The sequence below is a fragment of the Physeter macrocephalus genome, chromosome 7 (assembly GCF_002837175.3).
Source record: "Physeter macrocephalus isolate SW-GA chromosome 7, ASM283717v5, whole genome shotgun sequence".
Lineage (NCBI taxonomy): Eukaryota > Metazoa > Chordata > Mammalia > Artiodactyla > Physeteridae > Physeter > Physeter macrocephalus.
In genome coordinates, this window is record NC_041220.1 from 8,901,873 (window position 1) to 8,925,899 (window position 24,027).

At 42.2% G+C, this 24,027-nt stretch overlaps 1 protein-coding gene across 2 annotated transcripts in view; it reads left to right on the plus strand.

The window, feature by feature from the left end:
- The window catches only part of PKD2 (polycystin 2, transient receptor potential cation channel), a 51,604-nt gene that overhangs the window by 21,821 nt on the left and 5,756 nt on the right, over positions 1-24,027 (plus strand). For both annotated transcript variants that reach the window (XM_024126563.1, XM_028491587.2), the window contains exons 5-13: positions 2,170-2,394; positions 4,850-5,078; positions 8,830-8,997; positions 12,024-12,205; positions 13,303-13,423; positions 16,990-17,088; positions 19,769-19,890; positions 20,139-20,256; positions 22,083-22,246. In XM_024126563.1, the coding sequence (XP_023982331.1) occupies positions 2,170-2,394; positions 4,850-5,078; positions 8,830-8,997; positions 12,024-12,205; positions 13,303-13,423; positions 16,990-17,088; positions 19,769-19,890; positions 20,139-20,256; positions 22,083-22,246 (1,428 nt within the window). The remainder of the gene's footprint in view (positions 1-2,169; positions 2,395-4,849; positions 5,079-8,829; positions 8,998-12,023; positions 12,206-13,302; positions 13,424-16,989; positions 17,089-19,768; positions 19,891-20,138; positions 20,257-22,082; positions 22,247-24,027) is intronic.

Sequence of the window (24,027 nt, forward strand, 5' to 3'; positions counted from 1 at the left end):
GTCCCACCAGCTCCGATAATTCAGTATGCCCCAAACTGAACTCATCACTTTTTATCATTTATTTATTTACTTATTTTTGGCCACGCCGTGCGGCATGCGGGATCTTAGTTCCCCAACCAGGGATCGAACCCGTGCCCCCTGCATTGGGAGCGCGGAGTCTTTTTTTTTTTTTTGCTGCAACGGGTCTTAGTTGCAGCACGCGTGATCTTCGTTGCCACGTGTGGGATCTTTAGTTGCGGCATGCGAACCCTTAGTTGAGGCATGTGGGATCTAGTTCCCTGACCAGGGATCGAACCCGGGCCCCCTGCATTGGGAGCGCAGAGTCTTAGCCCCGGGACCAGCAGGGAAGTCCCGGAACTCATCACTTTCTTGTCGGATCTGTTCTTCCTCCTGTTCACGGCACCACCATCTTTGCATTACCCAAAAAGAGACTCGAGTCTTTTTTCAGAAGTCCCCTCTCCCTTGCCCCGACTTCCAAATCAGTGCCGGGCTCTGTTGACAGTCACCTCCGTGGCCCTGACTCGGCCCTCCCTTGTCCTTCCCACCTCACTGCTCTAGTTCAGGCCTCATCACCTCTTGGTTCTTGCAAGGGCAGCTGACTCAGCTGTGTCGGGGTCCCTGGGACCAGCCTCACTGAGTTCAGCGATTCTCTGGCAGGGCTCCCAGGGTTCAGCATATATTCATGGCTGAGCTTTACTACAGTGAAAGGAAATACGCAAAAGCAGCGAAAGGGACAGGCTCACGGGGCAAAGTCCGGAGGGAACCAGGTGCCAGGTTGTAAAGGGCCTCTCCCAGGGGAGCCACACAGGACGTGCGTCTTCCTCCAGTCACGAGTTGTGACAACACGTAGCGAGCATTGTCTGTCCGAGAAGCTCAGCAGAGACTCGGTGCCCCCCGTGTGTTACTGGGTGCTGGTTACATCGGCAGGCGCTGCCCAGCACATCCCCAAATCCCAGACTCCCAGAAGGGAAGCAGGCGTGGGCATAAGCCACGCTGTTTGTACAGAAGCCTGGGCACGGTGAACCACTCTTTCTGGTCAGAGGAAGTTTTATATCAGTGTGGGGAGCCGTTTATCACTGAAATTCCAGGCGCCAGCCGAGTCCAACCTGGCCTCTTTAAGGGAAGGCGGTCTCAGACCCGCGGTGTTAACTCTTTCCCACACGCGCGCCCTCTCTCTGTTCCTCACCAGTCCAGGCTTCCCCGCAGCCAGCAGAGTAACCCCGTTCTGCGCCTCCCAGAAACCTTCCCTTCGGTGACCCCTCCGTGCCCGCCCCTCACCGTCTGACCAGAGTCTACCTTCCCGCCTTCTCTCCTCCATCATATGGGAGCCAAACCGAACTACGGGTGGATGCCTTGTGCTTCTGTGGCCCCGCCTGGCTCAGGCTTAAAAACACCCTCCCCGTCCTCCTGCCTAGGTCTGAATCCTGCTTTCCTTTCACAGCCTGGGTTCAGCGCGGCTTCTTCCAAAGCCTCCTCTGGTCCACCTTTGCCATCATCGCTGACCCTCCGGCGAAGGCTAGCTTCCCTCTGACTGGCCCGGGCAATTTTCCTATGATTCCGTTTTGGTTCTTCTCATCACCTACCTTGTATTTTCGGTGTTTAATTGCAACTTTTCTCTCCCCACTTGTTATAAATTTGGGACAGAAAGGATCTTAGTTCATCTTTCTATCCTCATTAATACCAAAGAAGCATCTGGTTCCTGAGAGCCCTGTAAATGTTTGTGGATTAAACTCCCACATGCTGTGTGGAGGCTTATCTAGTTGAGTTGCTGACGGTGGCACTTGATGAACTTGTACCTCTTTTGGCTGCAGTTCTTGGGGGGCCTCGAGTCAGCCAGTTCCTAAGTAAGTCACCCTGAAAGGCAGCCATATAAACTGAGGGCTACTAGCACAGGCCTCTGAAGGCAGGCTGTCCTGGGGTGGGTTCCTGACTCTGCCTTCAAAAGCTTTGAGACTGAGTTGACCTCTCTAAGCCTCAGGGCCCTTGTTCCTAAAATGGGCATAACAGCCACATGAGAATGATGTAAGAGAACGCAGAGCACCGTGGCGTGCATACCACCCAGCTTGGTGAGACTTCAGTCATTTGTTACGTCTTACCAGGAGCCAGTTGTCTTTGTAATTGCCCCGCGTGTTCCGCTGATTTTACCTGTTTGTTTTGTCTTTGAATTAGTTGGATCTACACAAGTGAAAAAGACTTGAATGGGAGTAGCCACTGGGGAATGATTGCAACTTATAGTGGAGCTGGCTATTACCTGGATTTGTCAAGAACGAGAGAGGAAACCGCGGCTCAGGTTGCTAACCTCAAGAAAAATGTCTGGCTGGACCGAGGAAGCCGGGCAACTTTTATTGACTTTTCCGTGTACAATGCCAACGTCAACCTGTTCTGTGTGATCAGGTGTGTACAGAGAGCACTCACGCTCCCACGTCTGTGTATTTACATGCGCGTCCGAGCCTGCGGTCAGCCCAGAAAATCATTGCCTGCCGTTGGCTAAATGAGAGTTTCAGGGATCAGAGCTGACCGCAAGGAGGGGTGAAAACCAAAAGCTTACTGGGGTAGGGGATATAATATCCGGGGATATTATGAGTTAGGAAGAACCTTAAGTCTGGTCCAAGTTCGTCCCACGGCTGGAACCTTCCCAGATAAAGCACTGTGTTTTGCTAACATCTATCCTTTCCCATCACGAGGATGATCCGTGCTCCATGCTCTGCTGCCAAGGCCCCCAGGCGTCGCGTCTTGACTCAGTCCCCTGAGTTTCCCATTCTCAGACGACGCGCGTGCGGTTAGAACACAAGCACGGAAGTCGGGCTATGCCTGTGTTCGGTAGGGTGCCCCGGTACCTGCTCGCACTCAGGAATTACCAGAGGCACCCAGAGTTCCTTCTGCAGATCCTGTGATGTTGTCATCATGACCATTCTGGTGACAGTGAGGAAACTGACAAAGACCCCACTGGCTTGTCTGGGACCTCTTGTTCATTCATTCATTCAGCAGACGTTTATTGGACACTTAATGTGTGCCAGGCACTGCTCAAGGCTCTCGGGATGCATCAGTGAACAGAGTAAAGATCTCTGCCCTCGTAGAGCTCACATTCAACCAAGAGGAGATATTCGATGATAAACAATAAGCAAAGGAAACAGATTACTTAAATAGCATGTTAGAAGGTAATATGTGCTGTAAAAAATGTAGAACAAGGCAAGGGGGATCCAGAATTCACCTGCTTTAATCCTCCTGGTGAATATGGCAGCGACTTCCAGACGTCACCGACATGAATTACTTGCACGTATATTTTTACCCACCAAATGAGAAGGCTAACTTCTCATAAGGGCCTTATTTTGTGATTATTTCGGAGGCTAAACTCAACTGTGCTTTACATAGCCAATTGGACTTTCCCAGTCTTTACATGTAATAACTTTTGCAGAAAACAATATCACGTTAAATCAAGTAATAGTTATTACTAAAAATGAATGAAAATCTACTGCAATTATTGTCGAACTTCTGCTAATGAATGCAGTGAGCACAGAAAGAGGACGCAGGCAGGCAACTCATGACTGACATTTAAGGAAATAGCTATTTATAGAAGGTGTAAGTGAGTGTGTCTTCCACTTCCTCCCCATACTTTACGAGTGAATATTGCCAAGGCAGTTGCTTCATTTCTCTACATTGTTGTCTCAGTTTCTGGAGTGGTTGACGACGCAGGACCAGGGCAGGCAGAGAGAGAGGAGTCAGCACACAGAGGCCACTTCCTGCCCTTGAGAGCTCACACTGCGGCTGCCACAAGGCTCTTTGTTTCAGTATATTGCTCTCCCGAGTCTGGTTCTCACCCCTACGCTCCAGCATATTGCATAGGAAGAAAACGGGAGGTTGATAGTGCCGGGGAAGGAGAATGTTCCACACTTCTTTGACCAATTCTAATTTGCTATCGTCCCTGCCTATACTTGATCATTGCGCATGTTTGAGCCCTAGATACTTAGGTTCCAGGAGTGGCCACCTGTCCTGTCCATCCTGTAACGGGAGAGCTGGTTGCACCTAATCGCTGACTGGAGATCTTTTAAAAGTCTTAAAGTTAAGGATCTAGAGAGTCTGTTTCTAGCGGGAAGGGAAATTGTACCATTAAGTGAATCGTTTAACCTTCTCAGTGTGACACCTGCAAAGGGCAATTTGGCAAGAAGCATCTTCACTTCAGTTATTATAAAGCACGAAAGATCAGTGCCGTCCCTGTGAATGTAAAAGCGTGTGTCAGTGTTGCAGACAGCCAGACATTTACTGAGCTCCAACTCACTGTACGGCTCTGAGAAGTCCCGATAGCAAAATGGTCCCCGTAGGCAAATTATTTGATGCTGGTTAGGTGTCACCCAATGCATGAATGGGAAACTCACTCCCTATCTTTAAATGTATATGAAAGAGACATCCTGCTTCTTAGCCAGGCCATGCGTGTTTTGATTGATGACATATATTTCTTATGTTCTTCATTACCCAGTTGAAGGGCTTGCATTTAATCAGAGTCCTATAAAGTCTTGTTTGTTGATTAACTTCTACATTTAAAAATAAGTGTATAGCATTTTGAGTGGTCTAAATACCAGAAGAGTAAATGGGAGACGGAGGAGGAATAACCTCTTCGGTCTGGGGGGCCTTGGGAAGTCTTGCTCTTTTTGTGACACAAAATTCTACAAGGATGGAGTTACTGGCTGTGATAAAAAAACATTTTGCCGCTCGTCTGGAGTGACCTGTGGGCTCCGTTTTATTACCTCTGGAGCAGGGACAGAACAAGATGATGTTTGTCCCTGGCTGCGCCCGTGTGTTGTTGTTATTGCGGATGTTGTTAATTGTTTTAACTGTTCTTGTTGCAACGCAGGTTATTGGTCGAATTCCCAGCGACAGGCGGTGCGATCCCGTCTTGGCGGTTTCAGCCTGTAAAGCTGATCCGATATGCCACAACCTTCGATTTCTTCCTGGCAGCCTGTGAGATTATCTTTTGTTTCTTTATCCTTTACTATGTGGTGGAAGAGATACTGGAGATCCGCATTCACAAGCTGCACTATTTCGGGAGTTTCTGGAATTGTCTGGATGTTGTGATCATTGTGGTAGGTTTGAGACAGCACCAAGTCCCCTGCTCCGTTACAGAAATGTGGCAGAGTCTTTGCTCCCCTCGGGGTTGTGGGTCTTGATCTCCTGAAGGAGAATCTAAAGGTTCTCCTCTGTAATATCAACCTCACTGCCACTAACTTTCTCGTTTTGCACGAGTGAGCCTTCTGCATATGGAAGTGGAGAGGCGTTTACAGTAGCTCTCACTCGGCCGCGCCAATAACAAGAACGGGTTGGTAATTCGTATTTGGCTTTGGCGTATGCCGTATGAGGTGTGGGGAGAAAACAATTCTGCTTATTCTGCTTTGGTAATGATACTTTCCCTCACCTACAACAAAAATCAGTTTATATCTTTCTGCACATGTGTAAAGTTACGGCATAAAGAAACATCCAGGAAATCGTGGAGGTGGCAGAGGAAACCTCCCTGCAGTTTCAAACGTCCTGCAAATAGTCCACGGTGTACAAAATGTAAATGACGGCCTTCGGCGTTTTCTGTAGGAGGTGCAAGAAACCATAAGGCAGAGTTATGACTGAGTTAAGACCGTGACCCCTTGTGGAGCCCTTGCCGGCCCGTGACTCTGTTACAAATTCCCACACTTGTTCGAGACGGTTTCTCTTCAGCATCATCTTAATCACTTCCTTCCAGAGGCCTTAGTGTAAGAGGTATTTTTGCAAGCGTTTCTCCCTTCAGCAGTATCACATGATCTTCTGCTAGTCTGTTACCCGTTAGAGCGCATATAACAACACGCCTAACGGTTAATATGCCTAAAAGTCCGTCCTTTCCACTGTGCAATGACAGAGCTGCCCCTCTGAAATCTCAGTAAGTGATGCGTTAGCATCCTCTCTTCTGTTACCCTACTTCTTAGCCAATATTGCCCCTCCCCAACCAGAACGTCATTTGGCTTTGTGAAGCATTTACATCAAGTCATCATCAAATCATCACTAGAGTTAATTGGTAAAATATAGAAAGTATGCTACTTAATGTACTTTAATATGCTATTAAATATAGAAAAAATGTTATTCAGATGTAAGTAAAAGGATACTTAAGACACAAACAAGCTATATGTGTGTGTTGCGTGGCAATAATGGTATTAACAGGCGCAGTAATAGCAATAATTGCCAACACTTCAGAAGCTGTCTGTGCTATAGGCACGGTTCCACGTGCTTTTCCTCCACGGCAGTTCATTTAGTCCTCACAGTAACCCTCTCAGCCACGCTGCCACCGCCCTCACGCCACATACGTGTGTACTTCAGAAATAACTTGTACATAAAATACACATTCCTATAGAATCCAGCATGGAACCCATCTGGTCCTGATGCAGTTAGAAGTGCACCCCTTCTTTCACGATGGCTGTGGAACATCCCAGAATTCCTGTAGCTAAACTCTTGTTTCCCAGACTCCCAACATATTAATAATGAACAGAATTACAAAAGGATTTCCGTACTTAAGGAGGCAGGAAAGGCGGTGATACGGGAAATAATTTTTCAGAATATTTCTGAACTGCATGATGGCAGAGGGTAGTTCATATACACTGAAAATCATTCCAGAAAACAATTACTATTTGGAGCCCTAAGGATGCAAACTCTGCTTTTTTAGTTTACATGGATACATTTATGTTTCTGTCATGGAGAATAATGGTAAAAAAAAAAGTGGGTGTGATATTATGCTAATTAATGTTTTCTTTTTTTTTTTTTATTTTTTTTAACCAAATACCTTCAAGGTGAGCAAAGGACTAGTCAGCAGCGTTCAACTTTTTGATTATGTACACATATCAGTGAAAACTTTGACGACACACCCTAGCGTATTTTTATTTATAAAGTGGGTGTGTGTGGTGGTGTCATAAGTACGTTTGTAAAAACATACGCAGCACAGAATTTGAAATATTTGGATAAAAATAAATACAAATAGGATTCTAACACTTTCTTATCACCTGCCTAGAAGTGTTAACGTTTTCATCTCACACCGCAGTGAATTACCTCGTACCCACCTTGGAGACCACTGGAAAAATAGCTGATGACATCATGGAAATTGAGGCCAGTTTCTTGGCTCAGCAGCTGCAGAATTTTGCAAGCGTTTCTTTGAAAACGTGCTTCCCTGTGCTGTTATTCTTGTTCACTCTTAGTGCTGACAAGACGGAAGTTCAGGCAGCGTGCTTCCGCGAGAGCAAAGGAACGGCTACGGAATCCTCTTTCTCCTCCGAAACCTCCTCTGACCCTTTAGAAATAGGGCACGCTTTCCGTGAAGCTTCTGCCAAAGAAAGAAAGTTCTTTTGTAGATAAGAGATGAGACTCTCAAAGCAAACTCAGAGCCACGTAACGACCCAAATGCCCACCAAACCTCTCTCCTCTCTTCTTCTCTCTCATTCTCTGTTTTGAAGGAAGAGGCTCAGGAAATTGAGTGTATTTCTGTGGCATTGTAGAAATGACCACATATTCCGTATTTTTATAAACATCTGCCCTGGGCAGAGCAAAAACCAAGGGTACCTAGTGAGAGTTGGTAAAGGGTTATTTTTAGATTCAGTCAGTCAGCCCTTTTTTCTCAGTGAAGTCCATGCAGAAAAACGCTTATCAGGGTACTCCAGAGAGCTCAAAGGAAGTATTCCTACCACCAGTGCAAAAATACTAGACTAAGTCTGGGAACCCTTCACAGGGAAGACAAGGAAGGTGGTGAGGTTGGCTTTTTCAGCTGTGGCTGGCAGACAGGCAGGTCCTGACTCTGATAATCACCGGACAGCCATCTCAAGAAGGGCTGATGGGGTGGTCCTTGGCCGTCATCCGTGAGAAGAGCGAGATGGACAGCAGAGGTCGCGGCACCTGCCACAGCCCGCCTGCCGTGGATTTGGGGTCCACGTGGGGGCCCGGTGGTTATGGCTCACCGCCAGCACTTTGCACGCATCCGGTGGTGACGCGTGCAAGGCGGGCCCAGCCTTCCCCTCGGATTTTTATAGGCCAGAACCAAAGCAGACGTGAAGAGTTGTACGGTCATGAGTTAAAGGACAGCAGCAAACGAGCGGAGGAACCCTTGGCTCACATATTCCCACGGCGAGCATTCTCGAGCCCTCTGTGCCCTCCGTGCATGCCATCTAAGACCAAGCTCGTTCTTTCCTGTCACGAGCGCTCCCTTGAGCGTGTCTTGTTTCACCCTTCCCCTATGTTGTGTGATGCCAGCTTCCTGGAAGGTTTTTGTACTATTTGTCTTTGGGTGTTTAGATGCTCTTGAACCAGAGTATAAGTTTCTCAAGGACAAGGTTTGTACTTTTTACTTGTATTTGTTCCTCTTGAGCCTTCGCACGGTGCTGTGTACACAGATATCCACCATGTGTTTGTTGAATAAAGGAAAGAATAGATGGCTAGAAAATGAAAAAAAAAAAAAGAAGCCCCACAAATCAAAACAGAGCGAGATGAGGCCTGAGAAAGCAGAAGGGTGGAAAGTGATTTAAATGAAGGTGGCAGAAAAAAACCGAGTTTCCTTTTGGACTAAAGTGACGTCTCTCGGGCGCGTGCGCGCGCGCCTTCACTGGATTTCTATCCCTAACTAAGGAGGTGCGAGCAATACATCGTTTTACTTTTCTACGGCAGTGCTCGACACCTGCCCTCCGTGTGAGTGACTTAATTTATGGGTGCTGTGGGGTGAGTAGAATGGTGAGCCCCAGAATCAATACATTTGTGAAGGAGAATAAACTAGACATTTAAAGGTAAGTTATATATTTCTAGAACACTGCAATAGTACATAAATCTTTTGTCTTCCAGCTGTCCGTGGTAGCTGCAGGAATTAACATACACAGAACATCAAATGTGGAGGTGCTCCTACAGCTTCTAGAAGATCAAAATGCTTTCCCCAACTTCGAGAATCTGGCATACTGGCAAATACAGTTCAACAACATAGCTGCTGTCATAGTATTTTTTGTCTGGATTAAGGTAATTTATAAATTTCAGGTTCAGATTTTTAATATTGTTTTCGTCTTTTTATTAACGTGAGTCACACGAAATGTTGAAGGACTTGAATTCGTTTCTGTGGCCAAGTTTAAGCAGCCAGCCAAAGCTGCTCCATGTTTACAAGTAAAGTCAGCCAGCAGGACTCATGTGACCGTTCATCTCACTGTTTGCCTGCTACCTGCACTCTTGGCAGACCTGTCTTTGGAGGTTTCATTTAACAAATGCATTGAGAGACCTTCGTGTGTCACCTGGGCCTGTCACAGCCCCTGGCTCTGCTAACCCAGAGACAGGTTCAAGTTTCACCGTAAGTGGGGTGACCAGGTGAAGGAAAAGGAGCTAAGAGAAAGGAGGGGAAGGGTGGGGAAAGGAAAGGGAGAGGTCCTTCACTGGAAATGTTCTCTGGAAGGGTCACCTCCTTTCCGGGGGGAGCCAGAGAAGCTTTACCTGGAATTGAGATTGGGACAGACAGCCCCTCCGAGTAGTACCTTCGCGACTCATTTCCTTCCTCTCCCAAGGCATCTTGTGCATTTCCTTGTGCGTGAAAGCTCAGCTCACTTCGTATACGATGAGCCTCAGTTCTGCAGATCCAGGAAATTGCATTGTTTTTGAGGGCAACTGCCAGCCTGTCGCCACTTAAGTCCTGTGACTGTGCCATCCAGATGTAGCAATTAGCCACGAGTAACTATTGAGATTTTACATTAAATTCATTAAAATGACATGCCGTTAAACATTCAGTTCCTCAGTCACTCTGGCCACGTTTTAAGTGTTCAGTGTCTGTATGTGGCTAGTGGCTACTGTATTAGAGAGTGGAAATACAGAGCATTTCCATCATCAGAGAAAATTCTATTGAAGAGCACCGTTCTAGAAGGTACTTTCCAACAGTTACTTATTTTCCTGAATCGTTTTTCACATCTGGAAGGCCTGAGATTTATCAGAGGGCTTAGACCTCGTCCTGTATCTCTCGTGCTATTTATTCAGTTACATGTTCGTTCAAGAGAGACCATCACTAACGTACCACACCTTTATCACAAACCAGAACGATAATCAAGATCTCATAGAAATACTACTAGGAATTGTGTCAAGTAATGTGATTACAACAACTGTCAGAAACATTTTGTTGTGAGCAGAAGCGCTTTATAAGAGGTCTTTAAGTAAAATTCTAGAGATTTCCTTTCAGTGTGTGCCTCAGGGTGTTCGTCTTATTTAGTGCTTCGCCTGTAAATATCTCGCCCCCAAGACCTTGTGAACCATTCAGCTCGTTAAGGCAGAGATTGGAACTCAACTGCTAACGGATCTCCCCACTTCCTTCCACCGAGACTCCTAGCTAGAGCCGTGCGGTTTGTCCTGCCTCTGGGCTCGAGCTGCCGACCCTGGGCAGCATCCTCCGTGCCTTGTCTACACAACTGCGCCATGTGGCTGTGCGGTCGGATAGAGCCCGGTGCAAACCCTCACTCCAGGCCCTGGCCAGTGCCTGGCACGTAGCTGAGGCACAATAAATGACTGTTAATATACAATAAGTATTTTCTGGAGGTTTTTTTAACTAGTGTTTTCTTTTTCAAGATTTTTTTTTTTTGATATGGACCAATTTTAAAGTCTTTGTTGAATTTGTTACAATATTGCTTCTGTTTTGTTTTGTTTTTTTTTTTTGAGGTACGCAGCCCTCTCACTGCCGTGGCCCCTCCCGTTGCGGAGCGCAGGCTCAGCGGCCATGGCTCACGGGCCCAGCCGCTCCGCGGCACGTGGGATCCTCCCGGACCGGGGCACGAACCCGCGTCCCCCGCATCGGTGGGCGGACTCTCAACCGCTGCGCCACCAGGGAAGCCCCGCTTCTGTTTTATGTTTTGGTTTTTTTGGCCACCAGGCATGTGGGATCTTAGCTCCCCGACCAGGGATCGAACCCACACCCCCTCTGTTGGAAGGTGAAGTCTTAACCACTGGACCGCCAGGGAAGTCCCTTAACTAGTGTTTTTTTTTATGTTAACTCTTTTTGTTTTTATTGAAGTACAGTTAATTTGCAATGTTGTGTTAGTTTCAGGTGTACAGTAAAGTGATTCAGTTACATCCATATGTACATACATATATTCTTTTTCAGATCCTTTTCCATTATAGGTTATTACAAGATGTTGAGTATAGTTCCCTGTGCTACACAGTAGGTCCTTGTCATTTATCTAGCTAGTTTTCATTTGTGGGGTCTTTTCTCCTTCGTTTTAATCTTTCTAGGGGAAAAATATCAATGGTCATTTTAATTATAATTAAACTTGTTTTCACTGTAAATGAGAAGATATAAGTGGCTGGATTTGAAAAAAAGCAAGTCATTTTTGTCCTCTCTTTCTTTTTGTTGTAAAATATACATAACAAAATTTTCCATTTTAACTACTTTTAAGTGTACAACTCAGTGGCATTAAGTACCTTCTCACAGTGTTGTGCAACCACCACCACTGTGCATTTCTAGAACTTTTTCATCATCTCAGCTGCAACTTTTTTAAACATTCAGCACTAACTCTCCATTTCCCCCTCCCTGCAGCTCCTGGTAACTTCTATTCTCCTTCTGTCTCTGTGAATCTCCCTACTCTAGGTGCCTCACATAAGTGGAATCATGCAATATTTGTCTTTTCGTGTCTGGCTTATTTCACTTAGCACAGTGCTTTCAAGTTTCATTCGTGTTGTAGCATGAATCAAAGTTTCCTTCCTTTATAGGGCTGAATACTGATCCATCATGTGGGGCGTCCCTGGGGGCGCAGTGGTTGAGAGCCCGCCCGCCGACGCAGGGGACGCGGGTTCGCGCCCCGGTCCGGGAGGATCCCACGTGCCGCGGAGCGGCTGGGCCCGTGAGCCACGGCCGCTGGGCCTGCGCGTCCGGACCCTGCGCTCCGCGACGGGAGGGGCCACGGCAGTGAGAGGCCCGCGCACCGCAAAAACAAACAAACAAACAAATGATCCATCATAGGTATATAGCCCAGTTTGTTTACTCATTCATCTTCGTATATCATCTCCCCTCTCTTTTGCAGCTCTTCAAATTCATCAACTTTAACAGGACCATGAGTCAGCTCTCCACAACCATGTCTCGGTGCGCCAAAGACCTCTCTGGCTTTGCAGTGATGTTCTTCGTTATTTTCTTAGCATACGCTCAGCTGGCACACCTCGTCTTCGGCACTCAGGTTGACGACTTCAGTACTTTCCAAGAGTGTATGTGAGTATATATGAAATTAAGAAGAAAATTTAACCATAGGACCGCCTTCCCAAGGGTGAAGAACTCTTCATGGCGGCTACGTAGCTACCAAGTACTTAAAAGTCGTTGTTTAAAGTATGAATTAATTCTCTTTCCCAGAAACATTGACCCATCAATGCAAAGATGACGATACCTTCTGAAATGCTAGTGTTTAAGACAGAGCCCGAAAGTAGAATATAGTAGATACAGAAGAACAGCTACAGTAAGCCAACTCTGTTCCAAAGACTGAGGGCTTCTTAGCACCAAATGCAGATGGTAGCATTTAAGAGACCTTTGCCTATACTTTTATTCCTATTAAATAATGTTGCCATAAACTTCAAACTTCAGCCTATTTTCTAGGAAAAAAAGGGTATTTCTGATATTCTAGGAGAAGCTCAAACCAATACAGGAATTTTCAGCCTTTTTCCAAAGTTCTCAAATAGGATATGAAAAACCGTTTCAGACTTCCGTGTCACTTAGAAAGGAGTTAGTTAGGAAAAAAGATGATCATGATAATGGAAGTTAATGGGGCTTTCTGCACGCGGACCCCTAATTAATGTTGCTGTTTGATGAAAGTCAGGAATGGAAACAACGGTACTGATTAAGACCCAGCATCGGGCAACATGCAGCAATTCTCAACCCCACTTTAAGTGCATTGAAGTAGTGCATCTTCATACATGTACAATTTTGACTATCCTTCAAAAATCTTTTTCTCTTACGAGATTTTAAATTTAGACTCAGGGTGACCATTGTGAAGGTTTAGAGTTATCGTATTTTACCCAGATTATGTTTTAATTTCTTAGAGCCTGTTGCTTTATTAAGTCGTTTTACCAAATGGAAATAACATATTTAGCATGAAAGCGTATTATTTTGATTCTAGAAGGCTTTAGTTGCTCATATAAGTAACAAGAGTTTTCCAAAGGGGTTGACAGTTTTCTGCTATTTGGCAGCTTTCCACACTGATTAAAAACAAAAGGTCCAAAAGTATGAAATCATCTTTTAAGAAATGTTATGTCAAAAGAATGCTGGACATTCTTTGTTTTCGTATTGTGGTGTTGTGCTTTGTTTTGTTTTCATAGCTTCACTCAATTCCGTATCATTTTGGGTGATGTCAACTTCGCAGAGATTGAGGAAGCTAATCGAGTTTTGGGACCAATTTATTTCACTACATTTGTGTTCTTTATGTTCTTCATTCTTTTGGTATGTACACTTTTGTTTATACTGAGGTGGTTTAAACTTCCTATAGCACCATCATAAATCATCGTCTCTTCTTTTCTCTCACACTTTATTCCCTATCAATTTTTTAAAGACTCAGGAAGTAGAAAAAACGTAGATATTAGGAAACATATTTTATTTTACTTCTCATTCATTCACAGTTTTACGTCTTCGCCAAATATTTTTTCCATGATCTTTCATTTATATATGTGCTCAATGCAAAAAAAGAAGGAGATCAAGTGCAAATTTATAGTTACCTAAAATAGTGCTTTGCCCTTTAAGAAGTAGAATATGCTTACATGCTTTTTTTTTAACACGAATGTCAGCACTTTCGTGGTCACTTGCTTGAGTGACTTTTCATTTCTCTTCTTCTTTTCTTTTTAAAAAATAGAAACTGACAAAGCAAGCCAGAGGCAGGGTGTCAGGAGTAACATTTGAGTGAATTATTGCTTCTCAAGATCAAGATAGGTGGTTTTAACTTACTCATATTTAATATATCTAGAGACTGCCTACAAAAAATATTCAAATTTTAATTTAAAACTAAATCTCACAATGAATGGAAATGGCTTTAAGTATTATTTTCAAAAATAATTCTTTTATTCTTTTGATTTGGTACAGATGCACATTTTTAACATTTTGGTCTTAAATTAATTAAGATTTTTTAAAAGGCATTTTTTTCTTCATGTTAACATTTAGACATTTATTTGTCCACTCCACTAAGAAAGTATTAAATTAAGTTAGCTTAACCTAGGCATGGGTATTTTTCATTTAAACACTAACACTTGAGATTTTCCTTAAGAAAATAAAATCTTAACCATTTTGAGAAAAAAAACTTTGTTTCCATCTTTAATCGATTTTCTAAAGATCCTTTGTATAAAGTTCATTAATTCAGTTGTAAGAGCTCCAGAGTTGGTCCAGGTATTTAGTGCTTAAGTATATGTATTTACTGATTGAGAATTAGATGTACTTTAATGGTACTGAAAGAGTCAGGAATAGCATGCAAATCCATGTATATCTTGCTGTATGCATGTATCATTATTAGTTTTAAACTTAAGCCTTAAAAGTTTCTCTTTCCTGTTATATAGTAAAGAAAAAAATAGAGGGAAGAGTAAGCCTTTGTTACTCTCTAACATTGGTAGTACTTTGAATTCTGGAGCAGCTGAATCCCTGAATCTCTACTAAGAGAATAAAAATTTCAGGCCACCTAAGTGTTCTTTGTACGTCAGTCTGCCAAGTGAGGGACGTGATGGTGGCAATTGGAAATGCTCAAATGTGGGCTTGTTTGGATGTCGTCCTCTAGTAGGCAGTGCACCTACATTATTCAGTCATTTTATCAGATCAATCACTAGAACAGGAAAAGCTCTTAGTTTTTGTCTTTATACTGAAATATTTATTTGTACCACTGCACAAAAAAGGAACTGTTCTCCCTGTACCCTCCAGAGAGAGGGGAGGCTACTGTCAATACAGATTTTTTTTTTTTTTTTTTTTTTTTTAATGGCAAGCCAAGTGCAGGGCTGGCCACTGTTCTGAAATGACTGCTGGGTGTTAAATGTATTTGCCGCCACTTAAAAAGCCACAGTGGCGTGCGGAGGCTCGGCTGAGTCAGGAAGCAAAAGCCCTGCCATCAACAGGGAAGGACCAAAGTCCACCCCACAGTTAAGTGAAGCTTGTGAGACAGGATGGAGAGGAGGTGAACTTCCTCTCCCCACACCTTCGAGAGCCATTCTCAGTCACTTTCCATTTTTTGAAATCTCTTCAGAGGACACACACTTTAATCCATTTCAACCAAGACACTTGCAGGCATTAGCTAACCATAATTTGGAAACAGAAATAAAACATTAGATGCCTGTGTTGGATGGGCGAAGGTGGGAGATGGTCCACTGACCGCAACTGTCTGCCCTTAGAATCAAGCATTAAGCCAGGAACTTACGTGTATTTTATATTCTGTTCTCGTTTCTGCTACAGAATCTTAAATGGTATTCCTCCTTAATTCATAGAGATTTAGTAGCTCATTAAAATAACAGCGCTCTCATTTGTTCGTTCATCAGTCATTCAATAAATACTTACTGAGCCACTGTATTCCAGGCAACGTGCTGGGTACTGGAGATGCAAGTGGTAAGGAAAATAGATACCAGCCCTCCCCTCACGGAGATTCCGCAGACTTGTGGGGAGAACAGACGTAGTACACAACTGTACAGTCACAAACCATAGCTACATGCTAAAAAGGAAAAACAATGGAAGAGCATGTTAAAGAGGGGCCTGATCAGTGGGTGTGGTGCTTTGAGAAAACCCGTTGGAAATAGCTGTTAGAAATACAACCCATCATAGTGGGGAAGGGACAAGTCAGGAAAACAAACGAACCACCGCTGAATAATAATAATAGCTATAAACTATGTAGCACTTGCCATCCGTTAGGCCCTGTCCTAAGCACTGTACATAGATGAACTCATTAATCCTTACAACACATCTGTAGGGGAGGTACTATTTCTCCCATTTTAAATGTAAAAACAAACAAATTTTCAAATTAGGAGTAGAAGAGTTACACAGTATAGTCTTGCAGTGCCAAGACAGAAACTCAAGTTTGCTTGACTCCAAAGTCTCTGTCTTTAGCACTAAGCTTTTCTTTTTTTTTAAAGTCTTTATTGAATTTGTTACAATATTGCTTCTGTTTCGGTTTTTCGGCCACAAGGCATGTGGGATCTTAGCTCCCCAACCAGGGGTCGAACCCGCACCCCCTGTATTGGAAGGCAAAGTCTTAACCACTGGACCGCCAGGGAAGTCCCACTAAGCTTTTCTTGACTCTCTTTCTACTAGGCCTACCATGTTTCTGTTTGCAGAGGTCTTTTTATCTCCTTAAAATATGTTCTGGAATCTCAACTATTATAACAATATTTGGAATAAGCATAGAATTCCACTTGTCTGTGTTGACTGTTGAAATTTGAGGAGCTATTTAGAGTTCTGCGTCTCTAATAATTTATGTCAGATGAAAAAATATAGAGAACATAGATAAGCAAAAATAATAAAATAATCCCACCATTCATAGGTAAATACATTAATGTTTTGTTCTATTTCATTATTGTCTCTTTTTGCAAAATATATCAGTGTATGGTTTTGTAAGTAAGAATAAAGTAAGAATATATATTGCATTTTCTTTTTTTTTTTTTTGTGGTACGCAGGCCTGTCACTGTTGTGGCCTCTCCCGTTGCGGAGCACAGGCTCCGGACGCGCAGGCTCAGTGGCCATGGCTCACGGGCCTAGCCGCTCCATGGCACGTGGGATCCTCCCGGACCGGGGCACGAACCCATATCCCCTGCATCGGCAGGCAGACTCCCAGCCACTGCGCCACCAGGGAAGCCCTTATATTGCATTTTCCCTTGCCATGACGATGGAAAAACTAATTTTCCCAAAGAATTTGGTAGCAAAGCTATTAATTGATGACTTCATAAAATACTCAAATTGTTTAAAAAAAAAAAGACATGTCAAATTTTAGATTGATGTTAATATATTTAGGTTTCTTCTTTAATCTCTACCTTCCTTTCATTTACAAACAGAATATGTTTTTGGCCATCATCAATGATACTTACTCTGAAGTTAAATCTGATTTGGCCCAGCAGAAAGCTGAAATGGAACTCTCAGATCTTGTCAGAAAGGTATGACAAGCCCTAATTCTCAGAATCGTTTTATTTTCTATATAAAATGAACATTGTTTCAGCCAGATTGCCAAATCGACATTGATCCATTGACACCACTTAAAATAAAAGTGTAGATTGCTATGTTCCAGGAATAATTTAAATGTTCTTACATTGGAGATAGAGATGGATATAATGCTGGCTTGAACTTAAATTCTGGGAATCCTTTAGTGCCCTAGAATTAAATTCTCAATAATCTCTTTTGCCTCTTAAGAGCTGAGCTGCTGGGTTCATCCCCTTTATTTATTTTGATATCCCCTCTAGTCGGCTCTCACTTTCAGATCCAGAGTTCAGAATAAATGGGAAGGGAAGATTAGATAAAGACATTTTTCCTTCGTTTATCTTAATTACGATTTAAAAAAAAAAAAAAGGAAAGAAGTTTTAGAGGCAGATATTTTGTTGTTCGCTCTTTACCCTGACCTTCCAGGGAAGTTTTAAAATAGTCAAAGGAAAAAGTCCTTGGAGCAAGGCCACGACCTAAGGGCCTGAGAACTTTCACTTACGCACCTTCTCAGGAAGTGTTCAATTGTTAAATGGAAGGGCAGGACAGGAAAGCTGGGCAGCTTTGTTCTTCCTGATGTGACTTCTATGCTTGATTTGAAATGTAAGACTTAAGCAACAACAAATAACTACATCTGAAACACACAGCTTGTTCCCTGTCATCATTCAGCTAACGTACAGTGGCTCCTTAACCATAATATTTTTTCGTTTGGTTCAAACCACAGGACAGTGTTGTCCGTGAATCATGTTGAAACAGAGAACTTCCGCTTTGTAAAACAAAGTTCCTTGGACAGGACCTAACATTTGTGTTACCCTGAATTTTGCACAATAGTTGGTTACATTCTAGCAAATCCCTGGGGTAATACAAGCAGTCCTCACTTCGTACTTTGGTTCTGGTGTGCACAATATCAGTGATTTCAATTAAGTAATCCGAGCCTCTCAACATAGTTCAAATTTCAGTTATTACAGTATACTGACTGTAAGTAATAGCATAGAGTACAAACTTCACTTTCTTTTTTTTTTTTTTTTAACATCTTTATTGGAGTATAACTGTTTTACAATGCTAGCTATCTATTTTACATGTGGTAGTGCATAGATGTCCCTGCCACTCTCTCACTTCGTCCCAGCTGACCCTTCCCCCTCCCCATGTCCTCAAGTCCATGCTCTAGTAGGTCTGTGACAAACTTCACTTTCAATGATCACAGTACATCTCAGTCATTACAGTATATTAACTGTGAGTGAGGACACGAAGGACAAACCTCACTACTAGCTCTACGGATCATTACGTAAATAACAGATGTGCATATCCTAATCAGTGACTAACAATGAATGTCACTGCTTTCAAAGTCGAGGGTGGTCACTGAGCATCTGCTATTCAGTTTACATACAAAACTTGTAGTTGTGTTGTGTCCTTATCTCCCAGTGATAAAACCATGTGACATTTTACAAATATGCATAATTAAAATAGAGAATAGGCCAGCAAAGAAGAAAGTATAGGAAAGAAACAAGGAATGATAACACTGGAAGTGAAATTAAAAACAAACGTAATGGGTTCACAGAAGACATACGTAGCTGGCCATGGGAGTGTTGACACCGCCACCGTTCGAGAGCTAGACGGCAGCCAGAAGGACTCGGCGAAGGCAAATTCCCCAACATAAATAGATGAGGGAATTTGACTGTGATGAGTAGGATGCAGATGTCTCAGAGGAAATCACACTGGCAACACATTTCACATTAAAGGAACTCTTGGAGGTATTTCACAACTTTGAGAGCGCAAGGGATAAAATGTTGGAAGCTGATACAGGTTAAGAAAGGATTATGATAACTCATCAAGACGTAGAAAAGATGCTCACTGTATATTGTAAGTTACACAACAACAAGAAGAATGCAAGCACCGTTCAGACTGCTCTGGATAAGTTTTTTAACGAAGAAGTAAAACTTTAATTTTCGATGTTTCTACTGTTTAAAATGTCAACATACTAAAATATTCATTTCAGTATTTTTTAAATTTCCGTAAAATTTATAACCAACACCAAGGGAGTTTTTAACGTTTTGACAGAAGTTTTAAAGGTCACAGAACAATCATAGTCTTTCCTATTGATCATTTGCATCGCTTCACACAGTTGCACGGTGGTTTGCACAGCCCCGCGCTGCCATGCATAGCAGGGTCTGCCTGCAGTGTATTAGTGAAAGATCCTCATCTCCATGTCACCGAAATTTTTTTACACACGTGACATATGTAAGGAAATTACCAACTGTGAGATAATATAGAAAATAATTAGTCCGTGACTCAGGTTTCTTAGTTTTCTTAAGAACTGTTGCACATTCCTGCATATTCTGAGACAGACAGCTGTGGAACATAGTGGTTTTCATTCCTATAACCTAAACGTGAATACAAACCAAAAGGCCCCTAGTTCTTGATTTATGGAAAGACCCTGACCCTTCCCATATAACTCTCCCACAAGAGCTTCGCGGACAACTCGGGATGCATCCGTCATTCATCCAACACATACTTGTTTTGTGGCCCGCTTCCATCAGGCACTGTTCTGGTCACTGGGTTTACAGTAGTTACCACTGTAATTGGAAGGCAGAGCAAATGCAAAAGGAGGATAAACTAAATCAAGTCTTTTCTTTCCAACAGGGCTACCATAAAGCCTTGGTCAAACTAAAACTGAGGAAAAATACCGTGGATGACATTTCAGAGAGTCTGCGGCAAGGGGGAGGCAAGTTAAACTTTGATGAACTTCGACAAGATCTCAAAGGGTAAGAATCACAGTTTCTGTGGCCCTGGGAAAGTCCTTATGTAAAGATAAATTCTTGGTGATAAGCTGACCCAAGTGCTCATGAAGACACTTCTTTTTCAGAGGTGGGTGTCTTTCTGGAATGTATTGTAAGAGGAGGACTGGCCCTGACTCAGCAGTTTCTCCTTTCCTCCTGCATGTGGATGTCTCTGTGTTTGGGCTGGACCATGTACGTGAATGAGTTTATCTGTAACCTCTCACTAATTGCAGGAAGGGCCATACTGATGCAGAGATTGAGGCAATATTCACAAAGTATGACCAGGATGGAGACCAAGAACTGACTGAACTTGAGCACCAGCAGATGAGAGACGACCTGGAAAAAGAGCGGGTGGGTCTAGTCTAGGAGAACATGGTTGATTCAGTACCTACCATGTTTCAAACTCCTTACTAAGCAGTGGGTTACTGAGAGCATGTGTGTGTGTGTCTTCTCTCTTTCCTTCTCTCTCTCTCTCTCTCTCTCTCTCTCAATTGATGTAGTAGTACCCGGCTTACTCCAAAAAGGATGGGAGTTTGGGGGAGAATGGATACATGTATATGTATGGCTGAGTTGCTTTGCTGTGCACCTGAAACTGTCACAACATTGTTAATTGGCTCGACTCCAATAGAAAATAAAAAGTTTAAAAATATATATATTAAAATGCAATGTTAGGGCTTCCCTGGTGGCGCAGTGGTTGAGAGTCCGCCTGCCGATGCAGGGGACGCGGGTTCGTGCCCCGGTCCGGGAGGATCCCACGTGCCGCGGGGCGGCTGGGCCCGTGAGCCGTGGCCGCTGAGCCTGCGCGTCCGGAGCCTGTGCTCCGCGACGGGAGGGGCCACAACAGTGAGAGGCCTGCGAACTGCAAAAAAAAAAAAAAAAAAAAAAAAAAAAAAAAAAAAAATGCAATGTTAGCATAAGTGTAAAAAAAAAGAAGAGTGAAGCAAAACAAAACTGAGATATAAAACTGAATGTGAATGAAACTTAAAAAAAATGCATTCCACAGAAATACATATGCGTAATAAGACTGAGCAACAAATTCAGCTCTAAGCTTTCTAGTAAGCCCCTTGAGGGGAAACCTGAGTAGTTATATACTTCACAATGTCCATGAGAATGGGAAAAAAAGATTTCTCAGGAGAGAGAAAATTAATTAGTTGTTCTTTAAATTATCATTTATAATAAAACTAACAGCTGCCTTCCATTTGAATACTTAATATAAAACTGTTAAAATAAACTTACATGAGCTTTTATAATCAGAAAAAATAATTTAAAGCTTTAACTTTAAAAATAAATGGTTAAGGGCTTCCCTGGTGGTGTAGTGGTTAAGAATCCGCCTGCCAATGCAGGGGACTCGGGTTCAAGCCCTGGTCCGGGAAGATCCCACATGCCGCGGAGCAACTAAGCCCGTGTGCCACAACTACTGAGCCTGCGCTCTAGAGCCCATGAGCCACAACTGCTGAGCCCGCGTACCACAACTACTGAAGCCTGCGCACCTAGAGCCTGTGCTCCACAACAAGAGAAGCCACTGCAATGAGAAGCCCGTGCACCGCAACAGAGAGTACCCCCGCTCGCTGCAGCTAGAGAAAGCCCCGTGCATAGCAACAAAGACCCAATGCACCAAAAATAAATAAATAAAAATAAATACATTTATTAAATAAATAAATAAATGGTTAAACAAACCAAAAAAAAAAAAAAAAAAAACCATGGTAATTGAGGTACAAAGAATACAAATTAATGTCACACAAAAAAGTTAGTTTCCTATGAGGAGCCAGTACAGAACAGTGACTTCTAAATGCTGCTCCACCAAACAGTGCCAGTAGGTGAAAAACTTCAGTCACAGTGAATATGAACAAGAAGACAATGAGTAATATTTTCACATGGCTGTATTTAATAAAATTCTTATTCTAAGATCGTATCCTTCCTTACTTTGTGGCTATTACATGTGTTAACTTTTATGAAAAGATGATAATGTATTTCTTCATTTAATTTTTTCTTTGCTTTGCTCTATTTTTCCTGTTCTTTCTTGTCCAAACAAAAAGTTAGCAACTTCCTGCTGGTCATTAAAATCTGTTTTGAAAATTTGCCAATCTAAAATGGAAAAGTATGAGAATCACAGTCTGGTGTTAACCTCACAGAAATCCTGGGTAAATGGCACACACCCATTTCCCATTTGCCCTCAGGAGGACCTGGACTTGGATCACAGCTCTTTACCACGCCCCATGAGCAGCCGAAGTTTCCCTCGAAGCCTGGATGACTCTGAGGAGGATGATGATGAAGACAGTGGGCATAGCTCCAGAAGGAGGGGGAGCATCTCCAGTGGGGTTTCTTACGAAGAGTTTCAAGTGTAAGTATAAAGGAATTGGCAGGATTTGAGTTGACAAGAATCAAAATGACACTAAGTAGTTCCTCCCACCTCTCTCAATTTGTCTTTTCCATTACTAATCATCAGTTCTTTTTTATAACTTTTATTGGTGTTTTTCTTTTTATAAAGTAATATGTTCAGTATAGGAAAATTAGCAAATAAAGAAAAACAAAAGAAAATATTAAAATCTCTCATATTCCCAGCAACCAAAAATGTCAGTTAACATTTTGGTGTTTGTGTCTCCATTTGCATGTGTTTATTTTATTATGTTTTTATGGCCTAGCATATGGTATATCCTGGAGAATGTTCCATGTGCATTTGAGGTATGTTCTGTTGTTGTTGAGTGGAATATTCTATAGATGTTTTTTAGGTCTACTTGGTTTTCATGTTACTCAGTTCTTTTATTTCCTTGTTGTTCTGCCTAGTTTTATCCACTTTTTGAAAGTGGGGTATTAAATTCCCCAACTGTTATTATTAAATTGTCGACTTCATTTCTGTGAGGTTTTACTTTGTATATTTTGAATTCTGTTGTTAGGTGCGTATGTGTTTATAATTGGTGTATCTTCCTAATTGATTGACCCTGTTTTCATTTTAAAATGTCCTACTTTATCTCTAGTAAATTTTTTTGTTTTAAAGTCTTTTTTGTCTGACATTACTGTAGCAACTCCAACTTTCTTATGGTTGCTCTTTGCCTGATATATCTTTTTCCATCCTTTTACTTTCAACCTGTTTGTATCTTTGAATCTAAAGTGTGTCTCCTTTACACAGCATATAGTTGGATCTGGTCTTTTTAATCCAGTCTGACAATCTCTGCCTTTTAATTAGATGTTTACTCCATTTATATTTAATGTTATCATTGCTATAGTTGGATTTAGTTTTGCCATTATATTTTTTGTTTTCTATAGGTCTTTTTCCTCTTTTCCTTCTTTGCTGCTTTCTTTTACATAAAGTGAATATTTTCTGGTGTAACATTTTGATTCCTTTAATGATTTTTTTCACAATATTTTTTAGTTATTTTCTTAGTGGCTCCTCTAGGACTTAACATATACAAATCAACTTATCAGAATCTACTTCATATTTATACTAAGTTAATTAATCCAATGAGATATAGGAATATCATTTCTATGTAACTATCAACTCCTCTCCCTTTTTGTGCCATTATTATACACATTTACCCATGTGTATTACAAACCCAACATTACATTCTTATAATTATCACTTTATATAATTTTATGTCTCTTAAAGGAGCTGAGACAAGAAACAAGAGATAAGTATATAAAGTTTGTTGTATTAACCTTCTTACTTACCATTCCTGGTTCTCTTCATTCGTTCCTGTGGATTCAAGTTACTATCTGATATCATTTCTGTATTCCAATGCAACTTTGCTCTTACCTACCTCATTTGTCCTGTTATTATCAAATATACTATTACATTTTTATATATTATAGACCCAATAATATAAGTATGTACATATTGTCTTCTACAATTGCTTTTTAAATGAGTTAAGAGAAAAAAGAAGAAACATGCATTTATACTGCCCTTTATAGTTAAATAATTACCGTTACCAGTGCTCTTTGTTTTTTTATGTGGATTCTAATTACTATCTGGAATCACTTGCTTTTAGCCCGAAGAACTTCCTTTAGTATCTTTTCTAAGGCAGGCCTGCTAGCATGAATTCTCTCAGTTTTTCTTTATCTGGGAATATTTTTATTTCACCTTCATTACCTTCTGGCCCCCATTGTTTCTAACGAGAAGACAGATTT